The following is a 14,986-nucleotide window of genomic DNA, read 5'->3' as shown; positions in this document are numbered from 1 at the left end:
CATAAACTAGTGACATGTGGTCGTTTTGTCCAGAAGATACAGTTACTATTGGCTTTAAGTCGTTTGCCATCTCTTTCTTTTTGCGGATCGCAAAATCTTGGCGATCTTCTCTATCTAATGAATGGAGAGAAGGAGTCCGTTTCCTTTTGGTTTTCCCCATTATGGTCTGAAGTCTTCCTTCCTCTATACCATCAAGCACACGTTCTGTTTTTTCTTATGTGGCTCTCCTTATGGAATTTTCTCTTCTGTTTTCCCCGTTTTTGGTTTTATGTCTTCCTGATCTACCATTAAATGTCTGGTCTCTATAGCTGGAGAAGAAGCTTATGGCACTTATCGACTATATGTCATAACTGCCAAAAGTCTTTCTCTTCAAGTATAGTTGGCTTGAGACCCGTTTGTAGGATCATATGGTTTAAGATTCTTGTTTGAAATTGTCTTTTCAAGTATTGCCAAAAGTTTTTGAGACTCTTTTAAAAGCTTCCTGTTGATTTTCACCGTAATAAACTCGAGTTTTCTATCTCTCTAGCATTTTTATTTATGTTAACCTTCCCAATCTCTTTCATCACATTTCTCTTTTCTTTTAGTGTTGACCCTTTTTCTTTTGTATTTGTGAGTGCATTTTGTTTTCAGTCGCCAAGTTAACTTGCCTTAAGATTCAAGATTGTTTTGGTTCATTGGTCCTTCGACTTTGTTTTTGTTTTCACCTATTTATCTTTCTTCTGGATATACTATCTTTTACTTGCTCGCTCGTTATGGACAGTAGTAGAGAGTATAGCTCTGCTTGAGCATTGTTATCCAGACTTTGCCAGTTTTCTTTTAAATCGGATTTTCACAATGACCGATGCCCAATCCTCGATCTGTTAGAGAAGATCAATTTTGTTTTCGGTTTTGTATTATGTCTTCCTCCACCAATGTTTTTACTACTGCAGCTATCCATATGAATCTACTCGTATTCATCTATGGTATGCTTCAGCTGTATCAACTTTTGTTTGGTTTGGTTTTTAGCATCAGTTTTTCATTGTTTTGGGATGAGTAGTGAGTTTTCTTTTTTGTAATGTACTAATGTGCATGGAACTCTGAAGATCTAACAGAACAGAAACAAAACTCTATTTAAGATCTCTGGTCTAAGAACGATCTTGTTATGGTATCGATAGCAGTCATTTACATGTGTTCTGATTACCACATGTATATATATTAGCGTTCACCAATCGCGTTTGGGAACCGCGAAATTGAACTCAAACGCGCGGTATCTGCGACTAGAAAACCGTGTATAAATAAATTAGAAGATAAAAGCAAATCAAACCCGAGAAAATAAAAGAAAAACCAAAATCCCTAAAAGCTTTTAGACTTATCCATGGCGAAAACCCTAGAGAAATCAAAGAAGCGCAGACTCGTGAAATCCAAATCCAAGAAAACAGATAAGAAGCAGAAGACTAGCGAACAAGAACAGCAACCTGAATCCTCGACGCCATATTCAAGTTCAAGCTCCAGCTCTGATGATTCTAGCGATTCAGAATCAGAGAAAGAAGAGTTCGAATACGACCCGGAGGAGCTACGAGACCTTCTACGACCTTATTCCAAGGAACAGCTCGTCGACCTCGTTTGTTCCGCCGCGAAGATCGGTTCCTCCATCTATTCCGCCGTCGTAGAAGCCGCAGACCGTGATGTCACACATAGAAAAATCTTCGTTTATGGACTTCCATGGGAGACGACTCGCGAGGCTTTTGTTGAAGTCTTTGAAGGCTATGGAGAGATTGAAGAGTGTACCGTCGTTATAGATAAGGTTACTGGTAAGGCCAAAGGGTTCGGATTTGTTGTGTTTAAGACTAGGAAAGGAGCTAAAGAAGCGCTTAAGGAACCGAGGAAGAGGATTCTTAATAGAACAGCTACGTGTCAGCTTGCTTCATTGGGGCCTGCGGCGTCTGGGAAGGGCCATGATCAAGCGGGTCCGGTGAAGATTAGTTTAGGTTCGATGGGTAATCATGGCCAGCCCCAGCAGCCTCAAGGGCAACATATGTTTAACGGTGGTGGAATGGCTGCATCGCCGTTTATGTTAGGGAACCAGTACAATCCGTATATTGGAACCGGAATGTTGGGGAATCCAGCTTTATCAGCAGTTGGAGGAGGCTACATGTATCCCATGTTAGCCGGTGCTCTGGCTCATGGTGGTATGGGTTCTGATATGTTGTTACAGTCGAGTCAGATGGGTGGGATTGGTGAGCCAGGCGTTGGTGTTGCTGGTGTTTCAGTTCCTGGCAACTACTTTAGAGGTCAGAGTCTACCTAATAATAATGCTTATCCTGATTCTGATACCGGGAAAAGAGGGGCGGGTAAAGATGCGGATGCTGGTGGTTCCTCCTTTCAAGGCTACTCAAACTATTCATGGTACGCTCTCTCTTAACTTTTTGCGTGTTTATATTGCAATGTCTGTGCTCATATTCTGGTTTAAATGTCTTTGGATAAGCATCTGTTGCATGATTCATACATAGTAGGCGCCTAGGCCCTTTGGCTTATTTTTTAGATAAACATGGATAAGGCTTTGTGGTATCATCGACATGTCTTTACTAGTTAATGTGTTGGCTTAAATGGCTAAATAAATGTTTGCTACGAGGAACTGCTACAGGAATGAAATACCTAAATTAGGTTCTTGAGGTAGATTATCATTTTCATCACCGCCTTATTTATTATCAATGCATCTTGCTTGGATTCAAGATTATATATTTTTGGATGGGTGGATAATGTGTCACACCAAGCTTTTGTTTTATTTATTTTCCTCCAGTTTTGTTTGTTTTTCATTTTTGGTTTCTGTTTTCTGTTGTTTTACTTACAGTCAGCCATGGTTTTACAGTTTTGTTAGTACCATTTGTTTTATCAAAGTTACTTTCTTTATTGGTTATGGAAGTTTGGTGATGGCAGGGATGAATGTTGTTACGTTTTGGTTTGTTTCTTGTCTTATTGGTTTTAGCGTTGCACTTGGTTTTACAGTTTGATGATTCACCATCTCTCCCTCATTTGGTTTTAGTGTGAACGTTTTAAATGGACCTGTAACACGTTAGCATTGAGCTGATCTTGCTGCTTCATTCATGATTTTAGTCTTTCATGTTTTACTGTTTTTATGTTTGTCCCTTTGATTTCTTTTGTTTTTATTTTTCGGGGTTATCTGACCGAAAGGATTGGGTATTGCTCCTGTTTGTATATGGTTTCGTTTTTCGTCATAAATCTTTTGATAAATATATGTTTGGTTTTTTTTTTTCTTGAACTCCAACTTTGCAGATGATGTGAGCTGAGCATGAGAATGAAAAACATGCAGTTCTGGAATTTCATTTTTAACAGTTCTTTCTCCCATCTCCGTTCTCTTCAGTTTCACTTTTGTATTAACTTCCTGATATTTCTATTAAAAAGTACTTTTCTAGTTTTTAGTTTTTAGTTTTTTGTATTATTTTTTCGTTCTTGTTTTCTTTTCGGTTTGATTTCACTCTTGCCCGGTACCATTTGAGACGACAGTCTATTAATGTCATTGTGATTATTCGTTAAAGGCCTCTGTGCAATCTCCATTATACCTGTGACTTGCTTCTGCGAGAAGGTTTGCTTCAAGAGGTTTATTCTAATCTATTGTCGAGAACTAATGGTAATGCCTTTTTGTTCCTGAGTTTACTTTTGATCACATGGATTCTCAGATGGCCTGGCTTTGTTTTCATTATTCAATCAAAGTGATAGGATTAAAATTTCTTTCATCATATATAATGACTTAAGTTGGCTGTTGACCCTTGAAGCTGTTATGTGAATTTGATCACATTTGATGACCTCATTAGCTATGCATGTACATGAATAATGATGGGCGTAAGAAAAGAAAGCTGATGCATTGGATCTGAAAATGGTTACACTAGACAAAGCCATAGTCGAAGCTAAAGCTGATGTTGCCTTAAAGATTCTCTCCTCTTCAGGTAAAAAGAAACACATAACAACTTTTGATTTTTGAGTCTAAAATGTTAAGAAGATATAAGTGGTTGTTCACTTCTTCCTCTTCTTTGGTGGCTGAAGTGCTTCCTCGTCATCTTCTTCCTCTTCCTCCTCCTCTACCTCTGCCTCCTCATCGTCGTCTTCTTCACCACCATCTTCATTCTCATCTTCATCATCATCATCATCATCATCATCGTCGTCGTTCTCATGGTTCTCATCATCATCATCATCGTCATCATTACCGTCATCCCCTTCAGGTTCATCATCATCATCATCTCCAGCTTCACCATTCAAATCAGGATCACTTACAGGTCCTTTCTTTGTCTCCTTTCCTTCTGCATCATCTGCACCGCATTCTTCATCTTCTCCATCATCATCATCACCAGCATCATCATTGTTGTTTCCATTCCCTTCCACTGCATCAACCACCTCGTATCCATTCTCTAAAACATCACCCTTCAAGACTGCGACCTGCAACTTCAAATGGACTTCATCACTTAACCAAAAACAAGCTTTTGTTTCACATGATCTTTACAAGTTAACATGATATTAAATTGTTAAATGGGCCGACATGCTAAATTGGGACATGGGCTTCTTCTAGATATTAGATTTGGAAAATTTGAAAGCATAATCTATGGAATATACCTCTTTGATATTTTTTGGACCCACAATTTTTATAATATATTTTTGAAGTAAAATAACTATATCTTCATATTCCCATTAAAGCAACCGTCCTCAACTAATATAGCTATTATTATTATACACACCCTCACAATATTTTCACCAAAAGTTTTAAATTTAATTTACTTTTCCAACCACCCATTCTAAAGATGTAGTAACGCTTCGAGTCGGTCAAGATTAGTTTTTTTTAACAAAAATTTCAGTTGTGTGTGAGCGAAATATATGACAGATTCAGCACATTAAAAATTAGAATTTGGTTTTTATAAGTTGTTTGTTATATGCGACCGTAAAATACTTGTAAGGAAAAAAGAAGTTGAGAAAATTGATTTTTAAAAGAGAGAGAGAGCTTGTAGACGACAAAAAAAAAAAAAAGAGAGAGAGAGAGAGAGCTTGCCTGAGCGAAGAGCTCTAGCAAAGAGGAGACCACAGTAGCCGTTAAAGCCAAAGCGGTGCACTTCAGCACTGAAGCGTTACCAAGAACCAGAGACAACCTCAAACCTTGTTGTTCCAACTCCATTCTTTCTCTTCTTTGTTAACTCTGTATTTAACAGTTAAGAAATCTGTTAGATCTGCAATGATAACAAGAACAAGAAAATAAAATATTCAGAGAACTTTCTTGTACAGTTCCAGAATGGAAACATAATAAAAATTAAGGTCTGAGAATTTCAGAAAGAGTGAAAATAAATTCAAAATTCAAAAAGAAAGAGAAAAATGGCATAAAGAATCAGAAACAGAGGAAAGATTAAGGTCTGAGAATTATAATACATACAAAACAATAATTTGTTGACAGAGACTAACAATAACAGAAACAGAGACAATAAAAAGAAGAGCGTACCAGAGAAAGAGCTTTGAAATTGGGAAAGAAACAAAAAAAGAAAGAGAGAGAGAGAGAGAGAGAGAGAGAGAGAGAGAGGGAGAAACTAGAAGAAGTGAGCTCTGTTCATGAATGGAAGTGTTTTTGAGATTTGTGATCAAAGAAGAGTTGTTCAGAATCTCAGATATAGGAGAAGAAAGAGATGAATGAGAGATGAAAGAGAGAGAGAATGAAGCTGCCCGTAGTTGTTACTACGAATCCTTAGGGCAGAACGGGCAGTGACTCTGTGTATCATCTCCAAATTGACCTGCCACGTAAGCTAAACAAGTGTGGGCTCTCTCTGTTTAGTCAGACATTTTATGCCGACCAAGATCTTTCTTCCTTCATCTATGTATAATGTAGTCAAGTCAATGGTTAGTGTAAAGAAAGGCTTTTGTAACAAACAGAACCATATTCTCTTCTTCTTCTTCTATACTTCTTTCTCATTGTTCCAATTCCATTTACTCTCTCTCTCTCTCTTTCCTCTTTATGCTTTCCCAAAAATATCTCCATCGTTCATTATTATCCCTTCTCCTTTAGCACTTACGACTCACATGCCTTGTCATCTTATTCTAATGCTCACTAATGATGATGATGATGGAACTTGTATACCAATGTAACAAAAACAAAGATAGAGGACAAGTTTGGTTGGTTTCCAAATAAGTCATACCTGTTCTATTGTACGTACAATGTGGCTTGAGTTAGACCATATAAGAATTATTGGATCTTCCTTATTCTTCTCACCAATAATCTCGGCATGAACAAAACCCATCTTTGAAATGGTGAAACCTTGTTGCGTCTCTCACTATTATTTCCCTTCCCACAAGCTTGGAGATGAACTTTATAGCCGTATGGCAATCATTGCACACTCTGAGATTCTTCATGATCGTCAATGTGGTTTTATCTGGAGTGTTAATTAGCCCGAATGCAATTGCTAGTTTCTCGCTGTGGTGCCTTAAAATCTGTTCTTTAACCTCTTCTTCGAGGTCGTGTAGTACAGAAGCAGTGTCGGGAACATATCCCATTTCCTTGATCTCGTCCCAAATCTTCTTCATTGTTATGTAGATCTCATTCTTCTGTGGATGAGTCCCGTCTTCAACTCCAAAGACATGGACTTTGTGCTTCACTTCAATCCAACTAAACCCTTGTTCCTTCTTCACTCTTCCATCTTTCATGGATTTTCTTATTTTGGCAGATTCTTCCCATTTTCCGCAAGCTGAGTACAAGTTAGCCAAGGCTGAGTATGCTCCGCTGTTCTCTGGCTCGATAAGAAACAATCTCTCTGCTGCAACTCTCCCAAGATCAACGTTCTTGTGAACCCTGCAAGCAGAAAGTAGTGAACCCCATGTCACTACATCAGGCTCAATCGGCATCTTTTCAATGAACTCTAGTGCTTCCTGCAATAAACCAGCCCGTCCAAACAGGTCCACCATACAAGCGTAGTGGCTAAGGGTAGGTTCAATCTTATAAACGTCCTTCATTATGTGGAAGTATTGACGGCCTTGGTTGACCAAACCAGCGTGAGTACAGGCAGAGAAAACACCAACAAATGTTATGTGATCAGGTCTTAGTCCTTCCATCAGCATTGTCTCAAAGAGCTCGAGTGCTTCTTCTGCATGACCGTGCTGTGCCAATGCTATAATCATGGACGTCCAAGATACTGTATCTCTTTCGCTGCGTATCAAATCAAATGCCCGCCTTGCCGATGTAATGTTACCCGCCTTTGCGTACATTGTTATCAACGCGTTGCTGACAGAAACCGAATGAATTTCCCCTGACTTGACAGCACTCCCATGGATTTGCTTTCCATGACCTAATGATGCCAAACTTGAAGCTACACTTAACATTGCCGCAAGCGTGTAACTGTTTGGTCTCTGCCCACCTCCAACCATTGATCTGAAAAGGTTTATAGCTTCACCATACAAACCATGTTGCTCGTATCCAACAATCATGGCGGTCCATACAACTACATCACGATCTTTCAACGAATCAAATATCAACTTAGCTTGATTCATATCTCCAAGCTTAATATACCCATCAAGTAAAGCTGTAAAACCTTCGATCTTGAGATCAGCAGTTCCTCTCTGTTCTATCAGTCTCCTGGCAGTCTCAACCCCTCCACACTTCGAATACATCGAGATCAAGGCGTTTAACACAATTCCAGAGATATCAAATCCAGTTGTAACAATATGAGAATAAATCTGCTTCCCAATACAAAGTTTCTCAAGATTGGCACAAGCAGACAACACACTCGCCAGAGTGAATCTATCAGGTGACAACATAGAATCCTTCAGCATCTTGGAAAACATATCTAGAGCTCTGAGATCATACCCTCTCTGATTGTAACCAGCAATCATAGAATTCCAAGTGACTATATCGCGCTCAGCCATTTGCTCGAATCGCTCCATAGCAAGATCCATCTGACCAACCTGCATATGTAACGCAATCATAGCATTCCAGCTTGAGATGTCTCTAACCACCATTCTATCAAAAACTACTTTTGCCATCATTGGATCACCACATTTTGCATACATATTAAGCAGCGAATTCGAGACGGAAACGTTACAACGAAGGCCAAGCTTAACGATGAAAGAATGAACCTTTTTACCTGTCTCCAAACACCGAGTTGCAGCAACCGATGCAAGCACATTCGTAAGCGTAAACTGGGTCGGCTCAATCCCTTCCTTCATCATTTCCCCCATAGTTCTTAAAGCCTTATGATACTGACCAATGTTCTTATACCCAACAACCATCGTGGTCCACGAAACCGAATCCTTTTGAGGCAACCGATCAAAGAACTCACATGTCGAATCCATATCTCCTCGTTTAGCATAGGCAGAAAGAACCGTGTTCCATGAAAAAGCTGTTCTCAGAGGCATTTCGTCGAACAGCTTGCGTGCGTGAAGAGCGTAACCGGTCTTTGAGTAGACGTTCATTAGATTATTAATCAGGTAAACACTGAAAAAGAGACCCGATTTGATAACGCGACAATGAACTAGTTGCGCTGTGAAACGACCATTGGACTTGTTTACAGATTTTTGCAGGAGATTAGTGCAGAGTTCCAAGAGAGTAGATAACGAGAGTGGAACCGGAGCATCCATTTAAACTGTAGTTTATATAAGTTTCTCTGTTATAAAACTTATTACAACTTCAACAAATCTGTACAGGTGACAACTCTTCGGAAAGAAGAAATAAGATTCTTGTCATCAAATAAGTTTATTTTTTGAAAATTGCAATATATTTTGAAATATATATATATATATATAGTTTTAGAATATTGGACTTATATATTTAATATGTTCTTTTTTTCACATGAAAAAAAAAAATCTGAAATAGAATTGGGGTGGTTTGCGAGAATAATCGTATTTGATAAACTTCTTAACAACATATTCATAAACTGAAAAGTCCAAAAACCATAATTAAGTGAAGCCAAACTCAATTTCAGATTTTTCACTGTACGTCTTTGTGACATGAGGAAGAAGAAATCTTTAAGAGTCTCTAATAAAATTATATATATATAAGTGTAATCAAGCATCAATATCATCATTTTCCCTTTGCAAGTCTTTCAGGGTTGTAATTTGTACTTTCTTGGGAAGAAAAAAAAGACTTCCAGTTCGAGTATCAAGAATCCAGAGATCTGTGAAGGTTTAAATTGTCATTTTAATAACCGTGATGTTTTTTAACGCAGTAGACGGCTGCCACATCATCGATATAAAATAATAAAAAGGGATTATACTGCAAGTGACTTTTAAGATTATGATATTGACCTGCATTTATTTGAACTGAAGAGTTGTTTTGCAAAAAAAAAATTACTTGGTGGGTTTTTTTACTCTCTATAGGATATTTTTTTGACAACAATACAAAACAGATACGAAAGAACATTGTTTACATAGGTATTCGAATGTGGTACAGAGCGAACACGTCACGCCAAATTATCCGTTTTACCATTCTGAATATGACTAAGATCAAAGAGAACGATAAGAATTCCTCTTTTTCAAGCTGGATCTCTTGAAAGTAAGGCATGAAAGCTGGCCACTCGGTAGGTGAAGATGGTGAAGTCGAAGCAGTCAGTAAGGAAAACAACATTCTGATTATCCGCTCCAATCATGCATCTCATCGTCCAAATCAGAGCTTTAATCACTACAAGAAAACACGCATTTTGCGACAAAACAACATTCTGATTATCCGCTCCAATCATGCATCTCATCGTCCAAATCAGAGCTTTAATCACTACAAGAAAACACGCATTTTGCGAAAACGAGTTGCGATGGATTATAGCTGACGCAAATTTGCGGTGGATTTGCGAGAATGAACAAGAAATAAAAAAAAATCCCTAGCACATCCCTCGCAAAATTGCGAAACTGGTCGTCGCAAATCCGCAGCTCAATTGCGGGGCATTTACGACAAATTCGCTGGGAAGGTCTCCTTCCTCGCAAATCAATTGCAATATTGCGACGTTTTTGCGAAAACATAATCCATAGCAAAATTGCTATAGACTCGCGAGTGGATTGCAAAAGCCATAGCAAATCCATTGCAAAGTTAGGAAAATTATTTTTTTGTAACTATTACAAAACTTAATATAATTATTCTGAAATACATTTGAATGTGTTCGTTCATAAGGTGAATTATTCTAAAATACATTACTATTAATGATAGAAAAGAGTATGATGAGGCATTGGACCTTATAATATACTTAAAAGTTAGTTTTACTAACTTTTTAAATCATTTTGATGGTTTTTACAAATTAGATGTTAAAGGTTTGCGACAAATATGCGACTGATTTGCTAGAGGCATAGCAAATTAGTCGCAAATCCATCGCAAACTACTCAAAACATAGCAATTCCCTCGCAAACAACAACTTTAAACCCTAAACTCTAAACCCTAAACTCTAAAGAATAATTACATTACAATTAATGATTAAAAAGATGAATCCAAGACTTATAATCTAAGATAGAGCAGTGCAACACAAAATTGTTGGAGAATTGGACAATTTGGAATATTTGGCGAATATTTGTTTCAATGTAATGAACATATATATGATATAGTGTAGAAGATAGTTAATGTTTAGAGGAAGATGCAAATATGGACAATTTTGGATAGTTTGATGATAAAAAAAAGTATGATGAGACCATTGGACCTTATGATATACTTGAAAGTTTATTTGACTAATTTTTTTAAATTATTTTGATGGTTCTTACAAATTAGATATTCAAGGTTTGCGACATATTTGCGACTGATTTGCTAGAAGCGTAGCAAATCCGTTGCAACTCTATCGCAAACGACTCAAATCATAGCAATTTCCTCGCAAATAACAACTTCAAACCCTTGAACCTAAACCCTAAAGACTAATTACATTACTAGTAATGATTAAAAAGATGAATCAAAGATTTAAAATCAAAGATAAGGCAGAAATGACAACTCCAAAACCTAAACCCTAAAGACTTTGTGAGGGATTTGCTACGGTCTCTCGCAAATCTCTTGGAAATCTTTGCGAGGGATTTGCTAAAGTTAAATATCTCGAAATATAAATTATATATTTTTTAGTGGTGTGCTAGGGATTTGCGTGGGACTATTGCAATTCCCTAGCAATATTAGCGAGGGATTTGCGACGCAGAGTTTTTCTATATAAACAGAAAGTCTAGCAAATCCCTCGCAATATTTGCTATGGAATTGCGAGGATATTAAATCTTTATATATACAAAAGACCTAGTTTGAGCGAAGCTCAAACCTAGCCGCCGCACAAAAACCCTAAACTCCGTTTTTCTCCTTCCTTTTTCTTCTCTAGTACTTTTCCAATAAATTCTTCTCTATTTCACTCGATTCTTCTTCTCCTCTCCTTTAAACCTTTTGCCGTTCCACTGAAACCTAGATCTGAGGTTGTCTCTCCTTTTATTTTACTATTTTATTTGTCCGATTTAAGTTTTCTGCTTGTCTCATGCTTGATTTGGAGAGGGCATGGGAAAGATATGATTATGGTGGGGGCGCAGGGAAAAGTAGCGCCGTAGAGGTTTCGATGTTCGTGAGAGAGGAAGAACGAGGAAGGAGGAGGATGGTGCTTGTGATGGAGAGTAGCATATATCATTTTTACAACAGATCTGACAATGGTATTTTTTTCTCAGTTTTTTTATTTCGTTTTGTGTTGTAATTTTGTTTTATAGATTTCCAAAAGTAATGATTTTTGTGAGAGGGGAAGAGCGACATCAACTTTGAGCTGGACAACAACTCCTTCACTGATTCGATTTTGTGATGTTAGCTTGGAAATGAAATCAGTGTTACTTGTTGTGTGTGTGTGTGTGTATGTATGTGTATCTGATTTTTGGAGATCTTTTAGATTCAGAAAAGAGGAAGGTTGATTGTTAAAAAAAAAAGCAAAGAAACGAGGAAGAAGAAGTAGTCATGAAGGAGATGTCAACAAAAGCATTGTAATTTGTAAATTTTGTGTAATTAATTTTTGTAACTTTTATTTTCTAATGTAGATATTTTGTATAATGTTTTTATTTTATATATAAATTAGTATATATATATTTAATTAATTTTTTGTAAACTACATATTTATTTTAATTTGAATTTCAGTTTTATTACTTTTAAGCAAAATAAAATAATCTTAATTACAAAATGGAAACGTCACTAATTATATGATACAATTTTGTCTTAATAATATTGTTCAAAAATTGCGAGCGACAATAATGTTGCAGTCACATCGCAAACTTTGCGAGGGATTTACTAGGAACTAAGTTGCAATGAATTTGCTATCGCTTTTGTTCGTTGCAATTTGCGCTTAGTTTGCGAGGGAATTTTTTTTCTCGCAAAGGTTACGAGGGATTTGCGATGTTGACCGATTTGCGAGAAGCGATTTACGAGGAACGGACAGTCCTTGCAAATCTCTCGCTTTTGTCGATTTGCGAGCGATTCGCTACATATTCGTCTATCGCAAAACCGTTGTTTTCTTGTAGTGAATCTCCGCATGAAGAAAAGTGAGACTGCGATGGAAGTTAGCTTCCCCCATAGCGGGAGACTCCCCTTCGGAGGAGAACAAAACTAACTTATACCTGTATATTGGTCAGTCGTTTTCCAAAATTCATCAACAAAACACAAGTAACTTGGCGCTCGAACAAGAGATCACGACGTCTTATATAGAATATTTTTATAAACATAATTAGTATAGAGGATTATTATAATTTTATAATATTGATATGATTTTAGATAAAATTACATATTTTGATTTTCCCTTTTGTCGGCAATTAATTAAATTTTGTATTTGCCTTTTCATTTTATTAGGAAACATATCCAAAATACGAATTTTATATAAATGATGATAAATATACTTGACCAAAAAAAAAAGAGAAAGATAATGAATACGTATATCTTAATACAATAAATTAAAGGGGGCTTTTCTTTTTGGGTCTGAAATTAACCAAATTGTCTGACCAGAAAAGTAAATCATTTGCGAAACCCTAGCTCTGCTAGATTCTTGTTAGTATCGTACTCCTGCGAAAAGGGAAAATGAATCATGGTCCCGTGATTCTTGCAACGGCTAGCCATGATCATACCATCCGATTATGGGAAGCCCAAACCGGTCGCTGTTTCCTTGACTTTGACTACTATGATCCTGCTTTGGTGCCTGAGGGTCAATTGGTGTGTGGTGATTTCTCAATACTAATCTGTGTGACACTCTTTTAATTTTTTTTTACATTTCATCTGAAACTTTTTTTTTTTTTTTTTTGTGTCTTCAGCATGTAAATAGGCTTGAGATAACCCCAGACAGGCGTGGACTAGTAGCAGCTTGCAATCCTCACATACTACTCTTCGATCTCAATTCCATCGACCCTCATATACCTGTAATTAAATATCCCTTTTATTTTTTTTTGTTCTTTAATTCCTTGGTTGAATGAATGATCTTGATGGCATCATTAGGTGAGGACTTTTGTATCACACACCAACAATGTTGTGGCAGTAGGATTCCAGTATACTGGAAACATGATGTATTCAGGATCAGAAGATGGCACAGTTAAGATCTGGGACTTAAGGTAGCTATGGTACAATTCATGTTTTGTTTCTTTCTTTTTAGCTCAATGCTGATTTAGATTAGTTTCATGATCTTACCAACAAATTGCTAACACTTTCAGGGTTCGGGGATGCCAAAGGGAGGTTATTAATGATTCACCAGTTAACACAGTTGTTTTACACCCAAATCAGGTTTACATCAACTATATATCCAAGTCATGTCATCTATTACTGTTATCTTACTTTGTTATCTTTTTTTTTTTTGTACAGACTGAATTGATATCTGGAGACCACAACGGCAATATACGTGTATGGGATCTCAGAGCAAATTCGTGTAGCTGCGAACTGGTTAGATTTTTATCCTAGCTAGTTACATTTTCTGAGCATAAGTAGATAAAATCACTAAGGTGTATAACTTATAGGTACCAGAAGTTGATACACCTGTACGGTCTTTATCCGTTATTTTGGATGGGACAATGGTTGTTGCTGCTAATAACCGTGGAACTTGTTATGTATGGCGCTCATTGAGTGGAAGACAAGTACTATTCTCATTCTGATTATATGAAAACTTTTTTTTATTTCTTCAACGGCCTTGCTGTAGTTGTTCATGCATTAAATATTCGATTGTTCTTTTCAGACGATGACGGAGTTTGAGCCTCTTCATAAGCTTCAAGCTCATAATGGTTACATCCTTAAATGCCTCCTTTCTCCTGGAAACAAGTAATTATGTGTTTCTTATTCTTTCTCTTGAACTTGTTTTCTTCGTCTTCTTTCTTTTCGGAAAGGTCTTACATATTTGTTAGCAGATATCTAGCGACCGCATCATCTGACAAAACTGTCAAAATATGGAACGTTGATGGTTTCAAACTAGAGAAAGTTTTAACAGGTATGGTATCCATGTTTTTGGAACGGTTATTTCGTTCTCCAATACACTTTCTTACACTCTCAACATCATATATAATTTAACAGGACATCGAAGATGGGTCTGGGACTGCGACTTCTCAGCTGATGGAGAATATCTTGTAACAGGTACAATTTATCTCTATTTACTGGAAAACTTGTGCGAGACAGAGGAGTCTTTTAAACTTGTTAATTTGATTATTGTAATATTGTATAGCATCATCGGACACCACGGCTAGACTGTGGTCGATGCGAGCGGGAAGAGAAGTGAAGGTGTACCAAGGTCATAGCAAAGCCACTGTGTGTTGTACAGTCCGTGGTTAATTAAATCCTGTAAAATCCAAAAGGCTAAATTATGAACAAATTATGACTGTGTTTGTTTTAAATAAAATTATTCTGTACAATATTTCATTTGGATCTTTTTCCAAATTGCTCCTCTGATTTTTTTTGTGATTAAGAAGTGATTCTCTCTACATTAAAAAGACCAAAAAAAGAACTCTGATCAACAATATGAGAGGCCTTGCAAAGTAAAGTATCATTTTTTTTTAAAGACCTTGAAAGACAAGTAAGCTCCGAACCTATCGAACC

The 14,986-nt window shown here is 37.0% G+C and overlaps 4 protein-coding genes across 10 annotated transcripts; 2 read left to right on the top strand and 2 right to left on the bottom strand.

The window, feature by feature from the left end:
• Positions 1-1,299: 1,299 nt before the first annotated feature.
• On the top strand, positions 1,300-4,658 carry LOC104751854 (UBP1-associated proteins 1A-like). Of its 4 annotated transcripts, XM_087493067.1 has the most exons (4): positions 1,355-2,385; positions 3,537-3,628; positions 3,813-3,944; positions 4,042-4,658. In XM_087493067.1, the coding sequence occupies exons 1-3, from the start codon at positions 1,355-1,357 to the stop codon at positions 3,830-3,832; spliced, it is 1,143 nt and encodes a 380-aa protein (XP_087349193.1). In that variant the 3' UTR covers positions 3,833-3,944; positions 4,042-4,658. The 4 variants fall into 4 exon arrangements, with proteins under 4 accessions (XP_010472204.2, XP_087349193.1, XP_087349192.1 ...); XM_010473902.3 differs by lacking the exon at positions 3,537-3,628 and having other exon boundaries at positions 1,300-2,385; XM_087493066.1 differs by having other exon boundaries at positions 3,537-3,944.
• LOC104753930 (uncharacterized) lies at positions 3,842-5,958 on the bottom strand. Of its 2 annotated transcripts, none has more exons than XM_087493071.1 (3): positions 5,477-5,958; positions 5,036-5,179; positions 3,842-4,431 (listed from the first exon to the last, which is right to left on the bottom strand). In XM_087493071.1, the coding sequence occupies exons 2-3, from the start codon at positions 5,156-5,158 to the stop codon at positions 4,012-4,014; spliced, it is 543 nt and encodes a 180-aa protein (XP_087349197.1). In that variant the 5' UTR covers positions 5,159-5,179; positions 5,477-5,958; the 3' UTR covers positions 3,842-4,011. The 2 variants fall into 2 exon arrangements, with proteins under 2 accessions (XP_087349197.1, XP_087349198.1); XM_087493072.1 differs by having other exon boundaries at positions 5,036-5,210; positions 5,477-5,819.
• A 29-nt stretch (positions 5,959-5,987) lies between these two features.
• LOC104753927 (pentatricopeptide repeat-containing protein At2g22070) lies at positions 5,988-8,741 on the bottom strand. 2 transcript variants are annotated; one of them, XM_087493065.1, is made up of 2 exons: positions 8,103-8,726; positions 5,988-7,923 (listed from the first exon to the last, which is right to left on the bottom strand). In XM_087493065.1, exons 1-2 carry the CDS (start codon positions 8,142-8,144, stop codon positions 6,235-6,237), a joined length of 1,731 nt encoding a protein of 576 aa, XP_087349191.1. In that variant the 5' UTR covers positions 8,145-8,726; the 3' UTR covers positions 5,988-6,234. The 2 variants fall into 2 exon arrangements, with proteins under 2 accessions (XP_087349191.1, XP_010474408.2); XM_010476106.3 differs by having other exon boundaries at positions 6,081-8,741.
• Positions 8,742-12,837: 4,096 nt separating this feature from the next.
• Positions 12,838-14,839, top strand: LOC104751850 (non-functional target of rapamycin complex subunit LST8-2-like). Of its 2 annotated transcripts, XM_087493120.1 has the most exons (10): positions 12,838-13,129; positions 13,228-13,332; positions 13,409-13,521; positions 13,621-13,690; positions 13,769-13,846; positions 13,921-14,037; positions 14,136-14,218; positions 14,305-14,384; positions 14,468-14,527; positions 14,616-14,839. In XM_087493120.1, exons 1-10 carry the CDS (start codon positions 12,998-13,000, stop codon positions 14,720-14,722), a joined length of 945 nt encoding a protein of 314 aa, XP_087349246.1. In that variant the 5' UTR covers positions 12,838-12,997; the 3' UTR covers positions 14,723-14,839. The 2 variants fall into 2 exon arrangements, with proteins under 2 accessions (XP_087349246.1, XP_010472197.1); XM_010473895.3 differs by lacking the exons at positions 14,305-14,384; positions 14,468-14,527; positions 14,616-14,839 and having other exon boundaries at positions 12,887-13,129; positions 14,136-14,222.
• Positions 14,840-14,986: the final 147 nt, after the last annotated feature.

Source organism: Camelina sativa, chromosome 16 (assembly GCF_030686135.1).
Source record: "Camelina sativa cultivar CO46 ecotype springtype chromosome 16, ASM3068613v1".
NCBI lineage: Eukaryota > Viridiplantae > Streptophyta > Magnoliopsida > Brassicales > Brassicaceae > Camelina > Camelina sativa.
This window is presented reverse-complemented; position numbering and strand designations above follow the sequence as displayed.

What these genes read in the sequence shown, in the direction of transcription:
- LOC104751854 (XM_087493066.1), top strand. Translation starts at nt 1,355, where the DNA reads ATGGCGAAAACCCTAGAGAAATCAAAGAAGCGCAGACTCGTGAAATCC. An exon ending in GGCTACTCAAACTATTCATG is followed by an intron (nt 2,386 to 3,536) that starts GTACGCTCTCTC and finishes TATTCGTTAAAG; the next exon opens with GCCTCTGTGCAATCTCCATT.
- LOC104753930 (XM_087493071.1), bottom strand. Translation starts at nt 5,158, where the DNA reads ATGGAGTTGGAACAACAAGGTTTGAGGTTGTCTCTGGTTCTTGGTAAC. An exon ending in TGCTAGAGCTCTTCGCTCAG is followed by an intron (nt 4,432 to 5,035) that starts GCAAGCTCTCTC and finishes TTGAAGTTGCAG; the next exon opens with GTCGCAGTCTTGAAGGGTGA.
- LOC104753927 (XM_010476106.3), bottom strand. Translation starts at nt 8,595, where the DNA reads ATGGATGCTCCGGTTCCACTCTCGTTATCTACTCTCTTGGAACTCTGC.
- LOC104751850 (XM_087493120.1), top strand. Translation starts at nt 12,998, where the DNA reads ATGAATCATGGTCCCGTGATTCTTGCAACGGCTAGCCATGATCATACC. An exon ending in TTGTTTTACACCCAAATCAG is followed by an intron (nt 13,691 to 13,768) that starts GTTTACATCAAC and finishes TTTTTTGTACAG; the next exon opens with ACTGAATTGATATCTGGAGA. An exon ending in GCTCATTGAGTGGAAGACAA is followed by an intron (nt 14,038 to 14,135) that starts GTACTATTCTCA and finishes TGTTCTTTTCAG; the next exon opens with ACGATGACGGAGTTTGAGCC.